This window comes from Mesitornis unicolor, unplaced genomic scaffold (assembly GCF_000695765.1).
Source record: "Mesitornis unicolor isolate BGI_N332 unplaced genomic scaffold, ASM69576v1 scaffold22841, whole genome shotgun sequence".
Taxonomy (NCBI): Eukaryota; Metazoa; Chordata; class Aves; order Mesitornithiformes; family Mesitornithidae; genus Mesitornis; species Mesitornis unicolor.
In genome coordinates, this window is record NW_010164759.1 from 33,693 (window position 1) to 44,777 (window position 11,085).

The 11,085-nt window shown below is 41.0% G+C and overlaps 1 protein-coding gene across 1 annotated transcript in view; it reads left to right on the top strand.

Annotated features, from left to right (window-relative positions):
* The first annotated feature begins 2,102 nt into the window (after nt 1–2,102).
* XG (Xg blood group) overlaps nt 2,103–11,085 on the top strand; it is a 20,326-nt gene continuing 11,343 nt past the window's right edge. Inside the window, exon 1 of the mRNA XM_010194430.1 lies at nt 2,103–2,163. Within this exon, the coding sequence (XP_010192732.1) occupies nt 2,103–2,163 (61 nt within the window). The remainder of the gene's footprint in view (nt 2,164–11,085) is intronic.

Consider the following 11,085-nt stretch of genomic DNA (forward strand, 5'->3'; position numbering starts at 1 on the left):
TGGTTCAGATTTTGGGGAGGGAGAGGAAGCTGACCTACGTGAACATCAAGCTTCTTGAAGATCCAGTATCACCAGCTTTTATCAGTCCAGTTTATGTTTTTGCATCGGTTTTCTTGTAGTTAGCATAAATGCATGAATTCAGCGCACACACTGTATTGTATCTTCTTAGGTAACTCAACAGAAATGCACTTGGTGCCAGCCTGCACCTCACATCAGACTGGATCACCCAGCAACAGATGGGCTGTTCATGGCAGCAGAGTATTTTGCTGATGTAGTCAAAACAATGCTGACAGAAACACCTGCAAGTTACCCCCAGCAAAAGGGAGGATGCGCACCAGTCTCCTTGCTGGTGTCGGGCGCCAACGTGACGGTGGCAGTCCAGCTCAAGAGACAAGTGTGCTGGCACATGTGTTTGCTAGAGAGAGGCTGTGACAAACCTGGATTTAAATTACATCAGTGATTTTAATCTACATTCATGTATGGATGGATGCATATATTTTTGTTCATTGTCTAAAGCTTTGTGTTCTCATACTTGGCCTGTGGCATGGTACTTTCTGAGACCTCCATGTAGGATATACATGGATATTTATATCTCAAAATATATTTAGATCATTGGAAAAAAATGACAGACAATGTTTACCTTGTGAAGATAAGCATCCACCAGGGAGCTGAGCATGCTTCACTTCTGACATCTGTGGCAGGAGCATCCTGTCCCTCTCTCCTTGCCCCCCCACTCAGTAAGAGTTATAGTTTTTGACACGGTAGCCACTGGACCTTATTTTCAGACTGTGGCATCACACTGTGGCTGCTGGCCGACCAGCACGCACCCCCCACCCCCAGTGGCAGGAACAAGAAGGTGGGACCCCTCCGTTAACAGACAGGGTCCCCAGCCAATGGGGCACCTCAGACCAGAGAAACTGCTGGGACACGACCATATTTGACTACAGTTCATATCCAATGAGGCTGTAAAATGGGACCCTTGCTGAAGCCCCACTTGGAGCAGTTCTCCTCAGAGCAGCAGGTCTGTGATCAGAAGCCCTTCCCTTGGCATTGGGACGCCACCCAAGGAAATTTCCCAGGAAGGAATGCCTTCACCCTCCTTTGGTGAGTGATTATTTCTGGATACCCTTGAGTGAGCCCTCACCCCCTTCTGGCAAGCAACTCTTGAGTGCCCTTGAGCAAGAGGTTAATTCTTGTGAGCGAGCGTGCGCACACTGCAATGTCATCATGCTTCTGTGTCGTGCCTTAATAACATCCCCAACTGACACAACAAACCCCTAATTTGTTAAATGCCTTTGGAGAGTTGTTTTCAGTTACCTCTGTTGTTTTGTTGGTTTTGGCAGTTTAGTTTTGATTGTGAATTAAAGTTTGCTTAAGTTCATTATCTGTGTGCAGTCGTTTCAGTGTGTTTTCATGACAACATCACATTTTAAGTTTCTAAAATTAGGGGGTTTTTGCCATCCCACTGTAGACAGTCCCCAAATCTCTGAAAAACAGATTCTTGGCCTTCACTTCCCTCCCTCAGCAGCTTGAGTCACTGTTTAGGGTTCTGAGAGGATTGTCTTCACTTGCTCAGCCAAAAACTGAGCAGGAAAACAGTGCTTTGAGATCAGAGTATACCTGAGAGATTTTTTTTAAGTACACTTCAGAGAAGGCTGGTCTCGTCTCACAAGCTACTTGAGCTCCCGCAGCACCACACCCTGCTTTGAAGGCAAGGATGTCAAACAGGTTGGCTTTCCCTCCGGGAAGGAGGTGGGTTCAGACTGTGGTGGCTCCCTGCTCATTGGATGCTGTTGCTGGTGCCCTGACTCTTCATGCTCCTTGCGTGGGAGATAAATAGATTTCTTAGAGGGCGGGTGGCACCTATGGTGCTGCTCACAGCTTGGCCGCAGGGAGGTCGTTTGCTTTCGTTATTTGTCTTGTACTAGAAGAGGTTTTTAGGAACTTCTCTCTTTTCTGCGGTGCTTGAGTGTGATGGTGAGGGAAGTCATTGGGCAGAGCCACTGATTCCAAGCGTTTCTCGCAAACCTTGGCACTGCAGTTGCAACATCTACCCTTGGAAAAAAAACAACTAGTGCAATCAAGGCACTGAATAGAAGATCATGGGGAAATTCAGAAGTATCCTCCTTCTGTGCTTTGGCTTTCTTCTAGTCCATGTAAGAGGTAAGTGACATTTGCCTCGGCTTATTTCTCGGTCTTGATTATTAAAACAAACAAAAAAACCCCAAAACCTAAAGCCAAACCCTAAAAAATATGCTTGTTTTTTTAGAAATGCTTGCTGACGTTATTTTTATTGCTACTGTTTCATGAGAAGCATTCAGAAGTGTTTAGATATGTACTTCTGCAGTTTCTAAAGAGATATAAATCTTTTGGATTATTACTCATAATAGCCATGCTAGTTGGAGTTTGTTATAATTTCTTATTTTCTCTTTAGTGTTGCTCTCCTGAAATTATTCACAAGCTTGGACTTGAGTATAAACTTTTAAAATGAAAGCTGTAAAATGAGAGCTTCCAGGGGAAATGAAAGTTTCCAAAGAGATTCTTAGTAAAATAATAACTTCATAATAACTTGGTTATTGATATTTTGGAACATATTAGTTATATTATAAAATCACATTCTGATTCAGTTTAAAGCTTCTAATGCTTTCATATTGGTGCTCATGCTTAGTAATTATAAATTAATAGTTTATTAATCTTAGCCAACATATTCCTGAATATGTAAAATACACACACAAGCATACATATTTTTTTCCATGCAGGATTAATGAAGAATTGAATACATTTTGTATGTATTTTTTGACAAATTAATAGCAGTTGGGAAAGTGTACTCCTTCGCATTGAGTGATTTTTCTATATTTGAACATAATTTTCTTATATCAAACCAAATAGGATCATCCTTGTGTTTATCTGCCATGTAGTGTACTCGCAACATTTTCTTTTTTTGTATATTAGTATTACTTCAAAAACTTGTAGTGCAATATTTGACCGCAAGAAGAAATCAGTCATTAACCACTAGGTCCAAAATAGCTGCTGCTGCTCATCCTTCCACCACTTCAGATTTAGATGAAGTCCTTAGGAGAACTTGTAGTGATCAACGGTGAAAAAACTTGCCTTAAATTAGTGCCATAGCCCCATTTTGACAAATGAGGAATTATTTGGAGGTCTTCAGTGAGTAACGTGGCACAGAAGCAGCAGAGCAGCAGGACTGTGCTGGCCTGCCCTGTACTGCGTTGTGAACAGCGATGATTCACACAGTCTCTCATCACTGGTATGCAGACTTTCTTGTTCTGGAGGACTCTCTTATGTTGAATATTTCTGTTCAAACGATCTGAGCATAGGCAAGCCAATTTCCATATAGTCTGTCACTTTAAATACAGGGATAGTCAGCCTAACCGTTCTTGCTTTAAACATGTGCTAATTTAGAGCCAGTTCAGGCCCTGCTTTGGGACAGAAGTCATTGCTGAAAGCTGCTGTGGGCTTTGGGCACAGTCTTATGAGTGTGTAAACTATTTAATACACTTTGAAAAGCAAAATTACTTATTTTAAGTCTATGGCAACAGCCACTGAAACTTATCATCAAAGTATTTACCATGTTTCAAGAGGCATTTACAGGAACCACTTCTCTGTCCTAATCAAGACATGATATGAGAAAGGCTTGGCCGTACTGGTGAAAAGCTGGTCTAAGTCCTTATGACAGGAATGTCCATGCCATGATTCACCTTTTTATATGCAGCCTTAATTCTTACCTAAGCTGTTAGTATCTGTGCTAGCTTCTGGAAACTGCTGTGCCACCACAGACAGACCAGATCTCATTGCATCATTCCCATTCCCATTCCCATTCCCATCTAGTGTTTCCTTTATGTCTAGCTATCTTCAGCTAGTTGGCTAGACTGCCTCGATGGACACATCTCAACAGAAGTCTGGCATAAACAAGGACCACATTGCACAAGAAAAGTGAGACCTGATATAGTTCAGAATCTTACACACTCACTGCAGTCTTCCATACTTTTATCTGCAGTCTTTGACGTTTGTTATTTCCAAGTTTACATGAAGCCTCCCATATAAGCTGAGCTGCAACAACTAATTGTCTGAGGGGCTTTTAGCTCAACCCAGATGAAAGAAACTTCATAGAAACACCTTCCACTGAAGTTAATGCAAACATCCCACGCTGCTTACTGCAGCTCAGCTGACCTGTGCTAGTTCAGCTTTGGCTGGTGTCTACATTGCCCACTTAGGCTGTAGTAAGACATAGCTTAGGTCATAGTCCCCCAGCAGATGAGATCATGTACCTGTCTGAAACATTCTGTGGATCCCATCTGGGGCATGCACCTCAGTGTTGGAACATATTGCAGGTCTCATTTGGGTCATATTCTCGTGTGTGTACCTGCAGTGGGCAGGCAGAGCAACCTGAGGGCTTTCTCCCATACAGAGCTGGAAAGCAGCTGAGACTCTGAGAGCTGACTGCTCAGAAATGCTCCTCAGGTTCCCAATATAGATATATTGTATCCACATCCAAAATATGTATCCATGGTTTTTAAGACCAACTGATAGATCAGTTGTTTAGTCAGTAACAAAGCACAAAGGTTGATGGCATTTAAGACACATTCACTTTACTGCATTAAGTATTGCACGCTATGCCGGTAAAAGGAATAGCATTTATTGCTAGCCAGCAAATCATATATCACAATCCAGCTAAGATTTACAAAGAAGCTGACTCAAAGCTAATTATATTCTTAGTTAATTAGCTAGGCACTTAATATAAGAAGAAAATTACATATCCATTTGGGTTTGAGACACTATGTTACTTAGTTTTATGAATAATATAGTTTTCACTGGAGTTAAAAAGAGAATGGGAGGGATGAGAAACACAGTCCTGTTTTTCTTATACTGCTCCATCAAGCTCCAGTCCTCACTGTTGCTCTGTCTGAGGTCCCTGTGTACATGCCGAAGCACTTGCGGTATCAGCCGGAATATATCAGACAATTAATTCCCTTGTTACTGGGCACCAGAACTATTTCACTCCCAATACCAGAGCTGCTATCATCCGTAGGCATGTCCGTGCTATCATCCAAGGGTGTGATGGCAGCTAGATAAACAGACATACCTGAACTGATTGAAACGCTAACACAACAGCAGAGCTGTTGCAACATCGGACCTTGGGAAGAGCTAACAACCGGTGCAGTTACTCAGCTGCTCAGGTGAACTTTTTAAACATCACTGCCACATTGCAAGCTTGGTCACGCTGCCCAAACTGCCTGTTTTCAGTATGTAATTTTCCCTCAATTGCATCAGTGATTGTCAATCCTTTTCAACCCCATTGAGGGTAATAAATAACTAAAGAAATGTCATAATACTTTCAAAATTAAAAATCAATAAAAGTGTGCCTTTCTGTGGCATTTTATTCATGGTTAGGAGAAGAGAGATTCAGATTGTTTTGATCAGAGTCTTCCTTCATTTCCACAGCAGGGCTGACAATCTATGAATGCTATGGGAAAATACTATCTAAAATCTGATCTGTAGTACAATGTATCATGAAGGCAAATATGCCATCCCAATTGAAAGAAAGGGCTAGAATGGGTTATGAAAATTTAAGTCCCACTTCCACTGTATAAGCTTCGCCTGTCATCAACGCATTTTTTTAATCCCTGAGGAAATTATTCTAAAAGCTAAATCACAGCGATATATTTTCAAAGGGCAACAATGCTCCAGATTAAATGAAAACGAAAGCCAGAGTAGGCATTAAGATTAGTAGGCAAATTAAAGCAAAGTCCCTCCTTACATCCCAGGTCTTGTAACATCAGTGGTAGAGGAACCTGGGGCATACACTTCACACTAGGAACAGTCCTACATTAACAGCAATAAAGCCTCCTGGACCACAATCTATATCACATCAGCACTGCAGCTCTACCTTGCAGGTTACCATCTGCAAGGAGCAGAAATTGAGATGCGAGCCAGATATTTCTATTCACAAAGGTCGTACAGACCATTTTATTTCCTGAGTATAATAATAAAAAGAAGCCTGGCTCTTTGTTCAGAAATCCAACCCAGATTTGCAGAGCATTCTGTGTGCCAAAACTCTTGATTTCTGCTCCCTCTGAAGGCTAAGCTGCCAGATTCTTTTCTGAGTCTCTTGTTTTTGAAGTTCAGATACCAACTGATGCTCTGCCACCCTTTGCTCAGGGTCATTCAGAGAGGCTTCTCTGTGTGCTCCAGCAGCATGTGCAGAGGCTTCTTCAGCTCTGCAAAAGGAGCCTTGCTGGTTTTCTCATTTAGTCCAAATGAGATGAGAGGTGGCTCCTGAGACTCTGCAGATACTTTTTTCCTGAGCAGATCTGCTTGCTGATGTCCAGCAGCTCTTTCTGGCATTAGATTTTCCAGAAAACACATTCTTAACGACATGAAGCAGAGAAGATGCAGGCCTTGCTTCTTTGCTGTCTTGCATCTTAAACACACAAGCAAAGGATGTGTACGAAATATCCTGATCACTCACTTCGACTTGGCAGTATCACTAACATCCTTGGAAGCAATATAAATAATGGTGTCGACGGGCTACTGTGACTTCACGGGGCACGGGGTTAGTTACTCAGCAGAATTTCTGAAACAAATTCAACTCGATGTTAGTTACCAAATAGCACTGGTGAGGTCTGTGCTACCCATATTAAAGAGCTAAAGGCATTCTGTGCGTATTTTACCAGTGTACTTGGGAAGGAGGGGAGGTGGGAGGAGGAACATGAAAAGACACTCTGTGAGCAACAGAAATAACAAAGCCTGGCATCTCCCTGACCTCCCATGTTTCCATCAGAGCCCTCTGTTGTCTCTAAACTACCAGCTGGAGAACGTGTGGATTAGCCAGCTGATGTTTTTGGCAGTGAGTGGTCACCCAGAGAGCCCACCACAGCTGATGCTCGTGCCACACTCCAGGGTTTCAGTAGGAACACTCGCATAGGTCTCCTGTTTGAGCTTACCTAGCTGTATGGTCCTCATGTAACATGACTGTCATAAGCCTAAAACCCTCAGACCAAATGGCTGAAAAGGGCTGACAGCTTCCTGAACCACACAGGGACAGAGAGAAGCTTTGGCTGAACAACCCAGGCCATGGCCTAAGCTCTGCTTCCCTGTGACACAAAGATGAAAATCTGAGTTTCTGTACATGTGGTGCTGCTTCATCGCTGATCTCAACTCCATTGCTTTGCCTGTAGTTTTACAGCACACACCAGCTTCTTCTGCACTCACTCTGAAGCAGAACATAGAAAATTATATATGCTTTATTTTATATATTCAGGGCACATCACATCATAAAGAGCAGCAGCTATGTTTGAACAGCTGTTGTTTGTCCACAGCAAAGTAAACACCATCTAACTAGACATTTTTCTTTCATGTTTGATGAGACTGTGCTGCACAGACCTAAAGCAGTACTGCCACTCTTGCTTTATTAGAGCATCTTATTTGCTGGTAATTATTTAAATGTGTTCTTGTATGAGTAAGTGAGAGAGACCTTTTCATTTCCCTTGAATTCAAACTATAAACAGAAGTGGCCTAGAAAAAAGCATGAAGCCAATAATCAGGTCCATATGCTGTGGTCTGTAGACTTGAACTTAGATCTTAATGACAGATTTTTAATGCATATTCATTTTCCACCCCAACACTAAGGGGTTGTAATAACAATCACTGTTTATGGAATGAAAGGACCACAATAGAAAAAAAAAATCTAGAGAAACCCCATCAGGAAACATGGATCATGAGAGTATTATATCAAAGAAAGAGTACCCACTTATTGAGATTTTGTCCAAAGTGTCCACTCTGAGGCATAAAACTTTATGTTCTCCCACAACTTTTCTTACATGAGTAATTTCCTTTAAACAAACATAATTGCTTCCTGAATAAATTTAGACCAGTAAATGAGTATGCTCCGAATCACATACAGAATCACACAGAATCACAGAATCACAGAACGTTAGGGATTGGAAGGGACCTCAAAAGATCATCTAGTCCAATCCCCCTGCCGGAGCAGGAACACCTAGATGAGGTTGCACAGGAAGGCGTCCAGGCGGGTTTTGAATGTCTCCAGAGAAGGAGACTCCACAACCTCTCTGGGCAGCCTGTTCCAGTGCTCTGTCACCCTCACTGAGAAGAAGTTTCTTCTCAAATTTAAGTGGAACCTCCTGTGTTCCAGCTTGTGCCCATTGTTCCAGCTTGTGCCCATTGACCATTAGAATAGGATTTACAGAAGATCAGAATCTTAACATCCATCTTCCCACACCGGCAACACTAGTTAAGAAAACACAGTGCCTTACTGAGTGTACGTTTGTACCTGGGAGAATACATCCTATTTTCTCATTACAGGGAAAATATGTCTCATGATCCCATAAGAATCAGAAATGATATCTACAGAGAAAAACTTACCATCTCAGCTAAAAAGAATATAAAATAGGTCCCATGGGCAATTTCAGTAACATATTGTTTCTTTTCAGAAAACTTTTCTTCTCATTTGGGAGTCACCCACTTCTTCCTCAGTCTCTGCCAGTTTCATAATGTTTTAAGCTCATTGTATTCACAAAACAATCCTTATTTAATGACACTGTAGAAATAGTTTTTGTTCTTTTTAATGTAAAATCAACTTATTTTTCCTCTCACATTTTAAGTTAGTTGCTTCTAATTTATTTGTAACACAGGTAATCTCATCCCAACCATATGACTGCTAACAATTCACTCAAACCTCATTAATTTAATCCTGTTAGTGACGAAAGGATTTAGCTAACACATATGCATGTATGCATTTAAGATGTATATCCACACACATGCATTTACACATATAGATGCAATTTCTCATGAATCTTAGCTTCATTTTTAATACTAGACAATGTGTATTAGATGCCTGAGAAGTTCATTTGGTTTGCTGCATAAGCTGACTCTCATTTAGCCGTATTCATGCTGTCTTATTTAAATGTGTGTCATTTTAATGGCCGCAAGCTGTGTTCGTATGGATGCAGTGCAGGACTGAGCCTGCTTATGGAGATTAAAAATTGAAGAGTGATACCATGGTAGCCTTTTGTCAGAAAACTTCTGACTACAGTCGTAATGACAAACAGGTAACGTACACCTGCAGAACCCAGCCTTATTCCTCTAAAATCCTCCTCAAAAACTGCGGGACCTCAGACCCTTGTGGTCAGTCAGCTCAGGGTGATGGATCTGTTTAGCATTTAGGTCACAAATTAAATCATAGGCAAAAGACGCTGCTGTCTGCATCTTAGTGACTCGGTATTGGGATCACATTTTCAGAAAACTAACACTGGCAAAAGTTTGTGAACCTTAAATGTGCATATGCCTGATGACACAACTTTGCAAGAGACTTCCTGGGTACCCTTGTTGGGTAAGATGACTTCAGCTCCGTGATGCTTCAGCAATTCAAAGGAACTTACTAAAAGCTGGCTTAGTATCTCTGTGGCAAACAGCAACCATAACAGTCTCCATAGTAAAGCAAGTGGACTAACAAGGATTTTATATCACCAGCCTTCCACACATTATATTTAAAAGGCATTATGGGCCTTAGTGAAAGCAAATGTCCTACTCGAAACAATCAAGCCTGCAAAAATAAATGTAGGAACTTTGAAATTTAAGCTACTATATTTTGATACTTAGCTTTATGGAGTCTATTCTCCCCTTTCTGGCTGTTACAGAGAAGTTTGCTGTTAGCTCTCTAGGCCAGGTCTACATTTCTGAGTTTTAAGGCACAGCTGCATGTGTTGGGTGGAGACGAGGGTATTACTTCCCAAATAATGCTGGCAGTGCCAGCAAAGGCAGCAGTGCCAGCAAAGGTCCTGTTGTTAGTATAGTTCATTGTGTTTGAATAGCTAGTATAAACATAATTAAAACAGGTCTTTTTGCAATACAAACTGTATATCCATCTGGAAGGCTTGGTTTCTTAGCTTAGCATTTTCTGATTTGCAGATAAGGACTATTCTGTGGTGTCAGTCAGGAGAATTTTCTCAAATTCTCTGTTATGAATCATTGTGGGCCACCCAACAAAAACCACCATTAAACGAGGATACTCCCAGAAGAAAAGCTAGAAGTGATGCCAAGAAATATCATACTAGCCCAAAGCAGTAATAACAGAGATAACTGTGAGATAATACCTGCATAGCTGAATCTCTTCATAGCTTTACCCAGGTTAAAACCAACCAACCAACCAAACAACAGAAACCACACACAAAAACCCCAACCAAACAAAAAAACCCCAAAGGAACAAAGCTGTTTTCTCCCACTAAAATTCCTTTAATTCTCATTTTCATCAGTATATTTCCAGCTGTTTCTATTATGGAATCTGGTCCAAAAAAGAGCCATTTTTATATGTGGAAAATTAATTTCTTTCAGTCTGTTTGTTCTGTGAAGAAGCTTGACTAATTTATTTCCGTTGTCATTTATCTTCAGAGTTCCCTGAAGTGACTGCAGTTCCTATTGAGCTAAATATTCTCTGAGTCTCTAATGTGTTTTTGTTTTCAGACCCACCATTTTGCAGATGAAATCTAGGCTGTTCAGCTATTTAACCATCTGTTATCCTCCCAAATTAGATTCTTAAAATGTCTAGGTGCACTCTCAGAAATGGTAATGAGCACTTAAAATTCTGCTCCACAAAAATCTTACTCCTTGCGGCCATTTGATGTTATTATCAGAGGAAGTTGGGCTGGAAGTCCAAGAAATCTTTTAGTTTATTGAAATATCATTTACCATGCTGCACAGATGTCCACATACAATCTGCCCATCTGTCAAGGGTTATATTTACACAGCCAAAAAGACTTCAATGTAGATTCCCATCTTACTCCCAGTCAGTCATCCTGTGTATCATCAGAAATAATAATTAAAAAAACACCAATCAGAATAATTTCTGCAGGGGATTTTCAGGTGGTTTTTTTTTTAATCTTCTTAAAATTTCTGTAGTTGTCTTCTATTTCTCCCTTTCTGTCTCAAGACAAAACCTTTTGTCTTTTCCTACTTTTTCAGTAACAAAGTGGACATACAACAGGAGTGACAAATGTCAGTATTGTCCAGGAGAGGGGCAGATGTCAGTAACTGTTTCAGTATGCTCTT